Source organism: Mus caroli, unplaced genomic scaffold (assembly GCF_900094665.2).
Source record: "Mus caroli unplaced genomic scaffold, CAROLI_EIJ_v1.1 scaffold_12517_1, whole genome shotgun sequence".
NCBI classification, from domain to species: domain Eukaryota; kingdom Metazoa; phylum Chordata; class Mammalia; order Rodentia; family Muridae; genus Mus; species Mus caroli.
Window position 1 is genome coordinate 32,059 of NW_018388871.1, and position 12,292 is coordinate 44,350.

The following is a 12,292-nucleotide window of genomic DNA, read 5'->3' on the forward strand; positions in this document are numbered from 1 at the left end:
TTTCTGTTGCTTCTGTTCTTATGCTTGCCTCCTGCCATCTGATTATCTCAAGTATTTACTGTCCTCAATTTATCTGATTGGAACCTATCCTTCCTATAATCCCAGTTGATTCATGTCTCCTCAGAGTCCAGCTTTCTCTGTGTTCCTTTGCTTGTGGAATCCGGTGAACCTGAGATTCTGGGTGTGTCAGAGTTCTTAGCAGCCAAGTTCCTCTGAGACCCTGAAATACTGGTGTGACCAAGCTCCTGTTATCCTGGGATCCTGTGATCAAAGATCCTGGGTGTGTTAACAGTGCCTGGAAGTGGTGTCTCCTTTGAGGAGCGTGGAGCTGTCTGTTCAGTGGTTCTAAGATCACATTAAGAGTCCTCTAGGGACCTTAGGCTTGTCCGCTGACTCTGCGCCTAAGGTGATCTGCTGCTGGCACTGATCTGAATGGTCAAATCAAGTTTTCTATTAGCCTGGCTACACACTTAGAAACAAAGCTTTAGAAAGCCAGAATCATAAGGGACATTTATATTCTGTCTTTCATTTTTAAAAATTTATGATGTTGGTGTGTGCAGAGATAGCTCAGTGGTTAAGAGCACTTGATGCTCTTTCTGAGGACCCATGTTTCATTTCTGTATCTATGATAGATGGTTTACCACTGCCTGAAACTACATCCCAGGGCATCTGATATCTTCTAATAGCATTTGTTAGCATGTTCATACACATGTGCACAGACACACAGAGACACATAGGTGAAAATAAGTCTTAGGGATCGGTGAAATGTCCGTGCTTAAGAGAACCTCCCCTCTTCCAGATTCCTTCCCTTCCAGAGGATCCCAGTTTGACACCCAGGGGCCACAACTGCAGATAACTCCAGCTCCATGGGAATCAGACATGTGTTTGGGTTTTTTAGGACCTATACATGCATGTAAGTGCAGACACATGTGAAAATTAAAAGACAAACTTTAAAAATTGCATTTAGAAACAATAACAAAAATCTGTACTCAGGGTATACTGCATAGTAATTTTCTGGTTGATTCCTGTAAAAGATTCCTTTGTACATTTGCATCTAGCTCAATTTGTTCCAGAGCTAGTACTAAAAGTCTAGTTTTACACATGGACCCTCAAGAGAACACCACTATATCTAAGATGTCGGAATAACATTTTTATTTGTTTTTCTTTGTGCTGGGATTTGAACCTGGAGCCTTGTGCACTCTGTCACAGAGCTACATTTGCAGCATCAGATAGATGAAGAGTTTTGGATTCAACAGATTAAATGCCTCTCTAAATTTTTTGTTAACAAAACCTCCCTTGCATTCCAATCCACTGATGCATCTCCAGACCTGCTCACAATTCTGCTGTGAAGTACAGCCAGGGTTATATCCCTGTAGTAAATCCTTTGGTTTTTCTTTCCAAACTTGATGAATATCATAAGGTATTGTCTCAAGAAATACTTCTGCACTTGACCTATAAGCTATTTTGCTGTCCCAAATGATAGATGTATTTGTGACAATTGCATTGGTGAGAGACTATGTCCAATACTTGGAATTTCTTCAACCCTGGGATCCTCTTGCAATGACTATGCTGACAGACAGATGCCCAGTGCCAGTGTAGTATTTGACACACCCTTGCCAAGTGCTCCAATTGTATATGGAAAAGACAGTGTTCAGTATATATAAAATTGTCACAGTAATCCATTTTATAGGGACTATTTTGGGGGGGAGGGAGTGCTAAGAAATGTTGGGTCAGGGTGTCACTCTAGAGCCTGGGTTTGGTTTCAACTTGCTGAGAAACCCAGATTGGATTCAATTTTTCTGTCCTTCTGCCTCAGTCTTGAAGTTATAGGGTCCCAGACTTGCACTTCCAGATCCAGCTTATGAGCCAGGTTTACTGTAAGCAGCCTGTGCTGCTGTGAGTGGAAGCTCAGTTTTAGGAAGTAAGACTCAGCAGGAAGAAGCGAGGATGCTGTGGCCTTTCCTGTCTTCCTTTCTTCTGCCATGACCTTGAGCAGCATTGCTTTAGCACATGCCACCCATCATAGACTTTTTATACCACAGACCCCCAACCAAGAAAGCCAACTGACAGGTTGGTATTCTTGACAATAGAATCAAATGAATCTCTGTTTCTTTCAAACCATCTATTTGTCTCAGGTATTAATCAAGCATTGGAAAGTTGATCTATAGCAGGATGCTAGTTAATTTAACTGATTTCTATACAAAAGCTCAAGATATATTTGGTACAGGGGCTCTAAGGCTTTCTCCTTTATGTTATATGACCTTGTACATATCTCTTTGGAAGGCTATTTATTTAACAAACCTGATCTTGAACCTTATGATCAGGTTTCTGCAAGTACAAAGGAACTGCAGAGAGACCTCCCATGCAGACAGGGCTCTGGGTTGGTTGTGTCTGTGAAGGGTCCTGTAGCTCTTTTTTGCACTCAGGATTCTGCAGAGTGACTCGTGTATGTAACTTCAGGTGGATACTGTGGAACTCTACCTCCCCTGCCACACCATACTTGATGTGCGTGATTGGAACCAAATTGTTGCCATGTGAGCACAATGATGGAACATCTTTGTTTCAGACAGAGGATAGATAGAAATCCTGTCCTATATTGGGACATCCCCAGGGGGCCAGTCCTTCAGTCTCTGATGACAGGAATCTCATAGCCCATCCATACATGTAATAGTTAGAAACCTCAGGTAGCATACCAGTCTCAACATCCCCTTACCAACTCCAAAAAAGCTGCCTCAGCTATTCAAAGAGCAAGCACCACCCAGCTCTGAGCCAGTTAGATTGCTAGTCGCAGCAGTTTCCATTCAAGGAACAATATGATGATAAAAGGGAGAGGTCACATGTTTTGAAGATTTATGGAAATAATCAGTGTTAAGTAATTTTTCAATCCTGCTTTAAACATGAGTTTTGATTTTTCTAGAAATCATTCCAATGGGATATTAAAGTTGTGTCATGCATTGGAAAGCTTCCATTTACAGGGACACCAACTGCTTTTTGGTCAATTAATGTCCCTTTCTTTGTTCTTCAGTTCCCTCTTCCTTAAAGTGGAGGTTGAGAGATCTTCTCAGTTTGATCTCATGGGGCGGTGGGACCTTAGTCACATGATTCAGAGAATGTGGAGTTGAAGTTTAGTTTAACCTGGGTGATTAGAAAAAGTGAACTAGCAACCGTCCGAGATCAGGCCTGGGGGAGTCATCAGTTCGACAATGGCTTAGCCTGTCGGGGTGTGAGTTTCCCCCTCACCCTTGTTCTTTCTGCACCCCACAAAACACCATGGAGCTGTCCACTGGAGGCATTCAAGCATGGATTAAAAAGTGTACCCATGCAGGCTGGTAAAACAAGTTTTGAGATCTTCCATTGTGTGCACATCTGAGTATAGAGCAGTATCTGTAAGCAGTTACTCTCAGAGTGCCTGCAAGCAGAGCCCAGTATGTTGGGAAGTAAATGTTTAATTTGTATCCTGTTTGGAAATGTAAGGATGTCACCAGTTCTTTGTTCCCATTCTCCCTGACCCAGGGGAGCCCCCACTCCTCAGCAGGGTCCTCCTGTGAGCTTTGCTTTTCTAGTTGTTACTTCTGTTACTGAGTAGTATGTTAGCAGTGTAAAGGAATCTCACAGTGTCCCCATGCCTTCTACTCTATAATGAGCCCTAAGGCCAGAATCAAACATACACACTGTGTATAAAGGGGGGGGGGGNGGNGCCAACAATAGTATTATTAGAAGAAGAATTTCATGTCTCATGTCTCATGGATATTACTGGCTTGGAGAAGAGACAGACAAAATTCCAGGAAAGGAGGATGGCTTTCATGAGGTTAAACATTTTAATAAATACTTTTTTTAAATTGGCAGTTGTTTTATATGAATTAAAATTTCTGACAGAGATACAACATTCAGGCCGGGGAATGTGGCTCAATGGTAGTCTATGTATCATATGTGAGGTCCTAGATCTGAGCCCTGGAAAACACACACACACACACACACACACACACACACACACACTGTTTTTCCTGGCACCTTAATAAATTACAAATTTTTAATAATTCCCCATTTCTGTTTCAATATGTTCCAAGTTGGGCAAATGCATTTTAAAAAGAGCCCTGATTTTTTGTCACGGATGTGAACAGGTTCTAAACCCCTGAGTTGGGAGTTGGCTGATATTCCCCCTGGGGATTGATGAGGCCATCTGGGTTTACAATGGCCTGCCTGCTCTCCTATCAATGAAAGGTTGATGACTCTGGAACACTGTCCTTCCATATCTGTGTGCTTGCACACTGAGCATTTCGGTGACAGGTTGGATACCAGTAGAGTGGCCTCATCCTAAAGATCCTGAGTGCTATCCTTCTCTACACTTCTGAAACAGTTTAAATGCTGGCATTTGTCAAAACAATATTTGGCACTTGTCTAATGGATGCCTGGTCAGGATGTGGCTACGTCTCCCTTTCAGGGGACTCTAGTACCCCAAGCCAGGCTATAACAGCTGAGTCATCTTATCACATCCCCAGCCTCATTTCCTTTCAGCTCACAGTTTGGTTGAGTGCAGGAGGGAGAGGGAGCAGACAAGGACAAAGGGGACCTTCAAGCTGGGCTGTGCCTCAACAAAGCTGGAAAGTGTTGAGGTTTGGGCCTTTTCCAAGTCCTCATGCCAGCCACTCTTCCTCCTCAAGCTGTCAGGCCCAGTTCTTAGGAAGTGTATCCATCAGCTTGTGAACATTCTGGGCAGCTTTTGCTTGTTTGTTTGATTTTGTTTGTTTAGACAGGATTTCTCTCCACAGCCCTGGCAGTCCTATAACTAGCTCTGTAGACCAGGCTGACCTCAAACTCACAGAGATCCACCTGCCTCTGCCTCCCACGTGCTGGAATTCAGGGTTTGTTTTTTAAAGATGTTACACTCCTAGAGTCTACTCTGTGGTCAGGAACAAAAGCTCATTGGTGAAGGCAAATCAGCTGATTTCAGAACTTTTTGCAGGCAAGAGTAGAACACTTTTGGGTGCATTGGAACACCCTGATAACCTCATCATACCCCAGAAGAAGTATCAGCCAGCTCCCATATCTCCTATAAACTTAGCAATCAAGTTTATTTAATAACTGCTACCAAATCTTGCATCTCTGAACCTTTAAAGAGAAGCCCAGAATGTTTTTCGTGGTTAGAAGCTCTAGATCAGTTGATGAGGACTCATGTGTCAGTCACTGAGAATATAGAAATGAGTAAGTAAATATTCTTCTCTGGAAAGGATCCACCCTATGGAGAGACATTGAGGTTAACGAACCCAAAGGAATGTTGACAGCCCATTTATTCAGTTACACCAAACAGAAGTAAATCCAGATCTATCCCATCTATATATTGCATCCTTTATATCAGAGTAGTCTTCCCCAAGTGTTCCCAACTCCAGGTGTGAGCATGCCTGCAAGTCAGTACCCCAAAGCTTACATTTTTGCACTTTCTGAGGGTTCCCTATTCCTGCCACACAGAGGACCAGCCTTGCTGAGGGGGTCCAAAGATACTAGAGTGCTGTATTCCTCCTCCTGCTACAGCAAGTCAGCTGATGCTCTAGTTCATGTGCCCAGACTCACCTCAAACATCCCCAGCATGGTTCTCACAGAGTGAGAGATGCTTTGCCCCTGCCTCCACCTTTACTCCTCTGACAACCTGTAGGTCTTTTTTTTTTCCTTCCTCTTTTGCTTTTAGAAATTAGTACAGCTTAAATTGTAAGCCCTGACAAAAAATCAGGGCTCTTTTTTAAATGCATTTGCCCGACTTGGAACATATTGAAACAGAAATGGGGAATTTTTTAAAATCTGCTCAAGTCCCGGGATGAGGTGTCCAGCAGTCCAATAACTCGAGAGAAAACCACACCTAATGCAAACTGCAAGAGGCTTTATTATCAGCTAGCTGAGGGCAAACTCCTTCAGCTGTGCAGGGCAGGGGAGTTCGACCCTGAGCAGTAACAGTAGGGGGGTTTTAACAGCTAGCTGAGGAATTGGGAGGAGTTGGGAATAGTTGGGAAGAGAGTTGGGAGGAGTTGGGCTACAGCTCTTCTCTGCCAGGTGCCCTTGGTAAAATTACAAGGCATGAGGAGTGGGGAGTGCGTTATAGCTCTTCTTTGTGAATTTTTATCTCCATGTCCTTGGCACAGGGACCCAGGCAAGTGGCACAGGGAGCCAGGCAAGTGCCTGGTAAGGTCTTTTTACAATTATCACATCTCTGGTTCTAAGGCACAGAAACAACAACAACAACAAAAAAAGGCTTTTTGCTGGCTATAGAGAACAAAGAGCTTCTTTCTGGCTGTATCCCCAGAGATGGGGGGGGGGAGAGAGGTTGGGGGGGGAACAGGCTTGGGGGAACATTCACGGGCTTTACCTCCCAGGGAGAAACACTCTAAGTCCGGGTCTCACAAAATCACATGCAAATATCTATAAAATGATGAAGGAAAATCTAGAAATTGACAAAGAGCTAAAATAATGCAATCATGCCCTAGATATAAGATAAATGTATAACAATCTCAAAAATGTATGCATGTATTTATCTGCATGTATGCCTGTGTACCACACATATGCAATGCCTGGGGAGGCCAGACCACGGCATCACTACAGATGGTTGTGAACTGCCATGTTGGTCTGAGAACTGAGCCTGAGTAAGTGCTTGCAACCACTGAGCTATCTGTCCAGCCCTGAAGATGTAAATGTCAGAACAATTCTCTTAGACTTCTTCACTACCCTGCTGTGTGGTGTCTGGGAATTCTAAGTCTCACCCCATAGCTTGTCTACTGTTCGATGTTGGTGTTTCCCCATAAGCAGAGCAGACATGCATAATTCCTTCTGTACATGGTCCCCATAATGCTTAGATGTAGACAGCTGGTTTTACAACTGTGCTTTAAAGAACAGGAGTTTGAGTAGCCATATTTTTTTCCTGCAGATGGATGGAGGGAAGAGGAACTCGGGAAGTACTCATTCTCTTCCCTGAAAAAAAAAAGTGTGGTCCACCATGTGGTTTCTATGACCCAGGCATGCTCATGGGAAGGTGAGAGACTCATTGTTTGTCCGTGATTAGTGTCCTTGGTTTACAAGTGTCTGCCAAAGTAGAGATGTTTACATAGGTTTCCCCACCCTGTCACATGAGCACTATATATTACCAGCCTGTGAGGAGCTCTAGCTTCACACTGCAGGACCCTGTCTCCCGGAGCACCCGGCTAGACTCATCCCCAGTTGGAGGAAAGCTGGCCAGCTTTGGTAAGATTCTTCCCTGTGGGTGCTCAACTCTCTGCTTCTTTTCCTCTGTGCTCTTTCTAGCAGTTCATCTATTTTAGTGAAACGGATTAACCCCCCTTTACACTTTCTGGACCCAAACTCTCGAATTAAAAAGAAAACAAGCGAGAGTCAAAATTTAAAATGAAAACAGGTTCCTTTGGTGTGGTTTGTATCTGGGAAGAAATTAATGGGATTTCGAGCAAGGAGATGGAGATATAGGAGGGTTTCCTCAATTGTGATTAAAAGCCCCCAGAGGCTTAGGAAGCCATTGGCAGAAGGGCATGTGAGCTGCCGTGTTTCCTTCCATAACAAGCATGTGGCTTCGCAGGAACAATAAGAAAAACCCCAAGTCTGGTGATGGTGGTCCACATCTTTAATCTCAGCACTGGGGTGGTAGAGGCAGGCAGATCTCTGAGGTCAAGGCAAGCCTGGTCTACAGAGTGAGTTCCAGTACATCCAGGGCTACACAGAGAAACCCTGCCTCCAAAAAGAAAAAGAAAACCCCAAGCCAGGAATTGTTTTCAGCAGTACTTTCTCCTCACTTCTTTCCTTAAAAAGAAAAAAGAAAAAAAGAAAAAGAGAAAAAAAATTATGGATGCTCTTTAAAAACAAAGTAAAACATGAACCAAGATCATAAGATGGTAGGTTGAGGGAAGAAAGGAGGAAAGAGGGGGAGGAAGACCAGGCATCAGGTATTCCATCATGCTAGACTGTTGAGAGGATACACAGAGAATACACAAAGTAGCAAGAGTGTACCTAGGAAAAGGGTGTTTATCACATCGGACCCCAGCTGCAGGTAGTTTGCTACATGTCTAGGCTACAAAGCACTGCCAACCCAGAGAAACAGAGGAGGTTGATTCCTGTGAGCGCTACTGGGATAAGAATGGGTAAACTGAGTCTGCACAAGAGTTGGAATTAATCCACTGCAGAAATACGAAAGACAGTCATTGTTGTGTATGTGACTAAGGTTCAGCACCTCTGGCCATGGCAGATTTACACCTGCACTCCCTAACAATAACACTCTCGCCTGTTTTCTCACAATTATACCTTGCCTGGCTTTGAGGGGAGTGTTAGAGTTAAACACACAGTGAGACAGTTTCAAGGGGGTGGACAGGAGACACTGGTGGTTGAGGTGTTCTGCTGGAAGTTACTCCCTGGGTGTTTTAGAGAAACCATAATGAGAGACTGCATTGGGTGAGTTGATAAAAATTAATGTGGAATTTCTGCAAATTAGAAACAAGTAACTCCTTTTCTGCCCACATAGGCCTGAGAGTTTACAAAGCCTAAATAGCAAGTACCCTTTTAGGATGAAAACCCCTGTGTAGTATTCATGGTACCGAGCCTTGGCTTACGCAGAGATCCTTCAGGGAAGATGTGTTTCTGTGAAACTGGACCAAAGTCACCCCATCACTGATATCTATCAGTTGCTACCTTCTACCATCAACCGAGATTATATAAATTTGCCGCTGCAATCAAAGTGTTGCTAGATGAAACGGGTAAAGAATCCATTAGCTTAATAAGAACCATAGATTTTCAAAGTTGGAACCCTCTCATTTATGGATGGTAACGCATAGGTCTAAAGAGAAAAAGGAAGGTAACTACCAGAAAGATATTGAGAGTCTGTTGTGAAACCAGCACTATGATTCAAGGTAAAGAATACAGATCCCTCTCAGCTGTAGATTATAGAGCTGCAGGAAGTATGGATAGGTAAAAGGTTGTTTCCCTAAGATCACATGGTATGTTTGGAAAAAGCAGTCACGAACCCCGATAGCTGGTAACTGATTTATGGTATCCGTAGCATTTGGATCCTCCACATTATTGCTTTTGCTTTGGTGTCCTAAATACCCAGAGCCTGGCAAGTTTAGGAACTCTGAGTGAGCCTACCAATTCCCATTCCCCACAATCTGGGTTTTAAGTATAGGTTGGCATCTTCACAAGAGCCAACAGTTCTGCTACTGAATGACAACATCCCTATCCACTGCTGCCACCTGCTGATCCTTTTGAGTATTACCAGCTCTTGTTATTTTGTTTGTTTAGGTTGGAGGTAGCCAGGCTAGTCCCAAAACATGCCCCAGTCCTCCTTGCCTGCTCTGAGATTGCAGGCATGCAAGCAGCATCACACCCAGATCTTCCTCATTTTAAAAGAGAAATTACATCCAGGAAAGAGTGTCCCAAGACAACATAAGAAGCTCAGCAAGTGGGTGTCATGGCTCCCTGCAGCTCTGGTGAAGCAATCGCCACACGTAAATCCTGGTAACTCTTTAGGGGTGGCTGTGCCTTCTGCACATGTGCACCATCTCTTCTCAATAAACGAAAAGACAAACAAAAAAAACACACACACATTTGATTCTGTTACATATCATAATCTTCTATGCTTTATGGAAGTTTGTTATTTCAGTGCTGTAAAATGACCAAGAATTTGGTGTTCTTTATAGCCTTATACTGAGTCTGTGGTTATCATGAAACAGAAACGGTGGGCTAGTGTGAGATGCTAATTAGAAGGGCAGTTCACTTCCCACTCCATCACCCATCTTACACATGCTCAGTAGAGCCTTAGATCCCTGACCTCCTAGATTCCAAGCTATACTCCTGATCCTTTACTACTGACCAGATTATAGGCTGAGGTCCAGGACCTCAACCTTCTACACACATCACATACAAGCATGCACACACACACTCACACATGCACATACACCCAAACACACATGCACGTGCACACCCGCACATGCACATACGTGTACATGCTCACACACACACAGTAAAAGTAAAAGTGTTCAGACCTACGCATGAGGGAAACACAAAATAAAATTAATGGTTAACTTAATGCAGCTGAGAAACAAAATGCAGGGTAAAAACAAAATAAAACTTACTTGGAGCTGATTTTCTCTTTAACTAACATTCCCTTAGGCTGGCTGAAAGAAGCAACATTCCTTGCATTTATGTATTTACAGACAAGGTCTCCTGCATCCCAGGCTGTCCTTGAACTGGCTATAGAGCCCAAGATGACCTTGAATTCCAATTCTTCTGGCTCCACCTCCCTAGAACCACATAAACTGGGTGTGGTAGTTCTTAAGGAAGATCAAGAGTTTGGGCCCAGCCTGGGCTACACAGCAAGACCCTATCTCAAAGTAAAACAAAACAAAAAAATCAAAACATAAAAGTTGATTTTTCCTGCTAAATGTGGGGGCACTCATGGTCATCTGATATGATGGGGTTCTGTGTGGAGGTGCAGGTTTGTGTGTATGTGTTTCTCAGACCCCGTGTACCATGTACCATGTTTTCTGGGACCTGAACTTCACCAATTACAATGCTGCCTGGTAGGGATCCTCGTGTTTCTACCTCCAAATTTCCTAAGAAATAACATTTTTAAAGTCCATAAGAGAAGATCCAGCAATACCACTTCTGGGCATATACCAAGAAGATGCTCCATCTTGTAATAAGGACACTTGTAATACCCCACTATGTTCATAGCAGCCTTATTTATAAAGTCAGAATCGGGAAAGAACCCAGATGTCTCACAACAGAGGAATGGATACAGAAAATGTCGTACATTTATACAATGGAGTACTACTTAGCTATTAAAAACAATAAATGAATGAAATTCTTAGACAAATGGATGGATCTGATGGATATCATCTAGAGTGAGGCAACCCAATCACAAAAGAACACATATTATTTGCACTCAGTAATAACTGGATATTAGCCCAGAAACTCAAAATACCCAAGATAAAATGTGCAAAACACATGAAACTCAAGAAGAAAAAAGATCAAAATGTGGATACTTAGATCCTTCTTAAAAGGAGGAACAAAATACCCATGGAAGGAGTTACAGAGACAAAGTTCAGAGACTGCCCCACCTGGAGATCACTGGCATCACCTATTACTTAACTTGATAACAAATATTACCCTAATATAAATAGGTTCTGTTATACTATGGATGATAGTGAACCTAAGGTATAGAGGAATATGACTGTGCCATTGAGTCAGTTAGGAAGGCCAAGGCCAAGATGAAATTAGGTAGCTGAGGACACGGCTTTATCATGTTTTTTCAAAAAGAAAAGTCTCCACCCACTTAGTCTCAGTTAGAATGTAATTCTATGGCCTGACCACTCCTGCTTTTTTGCCCTTGGCAGGAATCACTGTTGGAAGAGATGACAATGAGCCCACGTCCTTTGTTGTTGGTCTTCGTGCTGGGTCTGGTTGTGATTCCTCCAACTCTGGCTCAGAACGAAATGTACGAAACATTCCTGAAACAGCACTATGATGCCAAGCCAAAGGGCCGGGATCACAGGTACTGCGAAAGTATGATGAAGGAAAGAAAGCTAATTTCGCCTTGCAAAGAAGTCAACACCTTTATCCATGACACCAAGAACAACATCAAGGCCATCTGTGGAGAGGATGGAAGCCCTTATGGAGAAAACTTCAGAATAAGCAATTCTCCCTTCCAGATCACCACTTGCAGGCACTCAGGAGGGTCTCCCAAGCGTCCATGCCGGTACCGAGCCTTTAAAGATTTCAGATATATTGTTATAGCCTGTGAAGATGGCTGGCCTGTCCACTTTGATGAGTCTATTATCAGTCCGTAGACAGCAGGCCCCTGGCACAGACCTAGGTCTCTTTTCTTTTTATCTCCCCTCACAGCCATGATCACTGGTTCAGCTTTCACTGTCACGGACCAGAAAATGAATTATCTGAAATATACTTCTCCTGATTTATAATGCACAGAAATAAAGATATCTCAAAAACCACTAAGAGTCAGTCTGGAAGATCACTAGTTCCCAGTAACTTTAGCTTTTCTGGTTTTCTCTCCTTGTTGTACCTCAGGGGAAAGGGGCTGGAACACAGAGAGATATTCTTCGTTACCTGCTAGTCAGTGGAAGGTAGATTTCATCTTTTTATGGTGCTGTGGATGCTAAATTGATTTTCAGACAGTACAGGGAATTTTCAAAAGAGCCAAGTTGTCTATTAAGTAATAGGTCACTAAAGAAGCCCTTTGGAGCTCTTCCGGCCTGACCAGCACCGGGGTAGCTAGAGCGCAGGGTCGGCTGAC

The 12,292-nt window shown here is 43.2% G+C and overlaps 1 protein-coding gene across 1 annotated transcript; it reads left to right on the forward strand.

Moving 5' to 3' along the window:
- The first annotated feature begins 7,199 nt into the window (after positions 1-7,199).
- LOC110287826 (angiogenin-4) lies at positions 7,200-11,990 on the forward strand. The gene is made up of 2 exons (XM_021154346.1): positions 7,200-7,224; positions 11,376-11,990. The coding sequence occupies exon 2, from the start codon at positions 11,394-11,396 to the stop codon at positions 11,826-11,828; it is 435 nt and encodes a 144-aa protein (XP_021010005.1). The 5' UTR covers positions 7,200-7,224; positions 11,376-11,393; the 3' UTR covers positions 11,829-11,990.
- Positions 11,991-12,292: the final 302 nt, after the last annotated feature.

What these genes read in the sequence shown, in the direction of transcription:
- LOC110287826 (XM_021154346.1), top strand. Translation starts at nt 11,394, where the DNA reads ATGACAATGAGCCCACGTCCTTTGTTGTTGGTCTTCGTGCTGGGTCTG.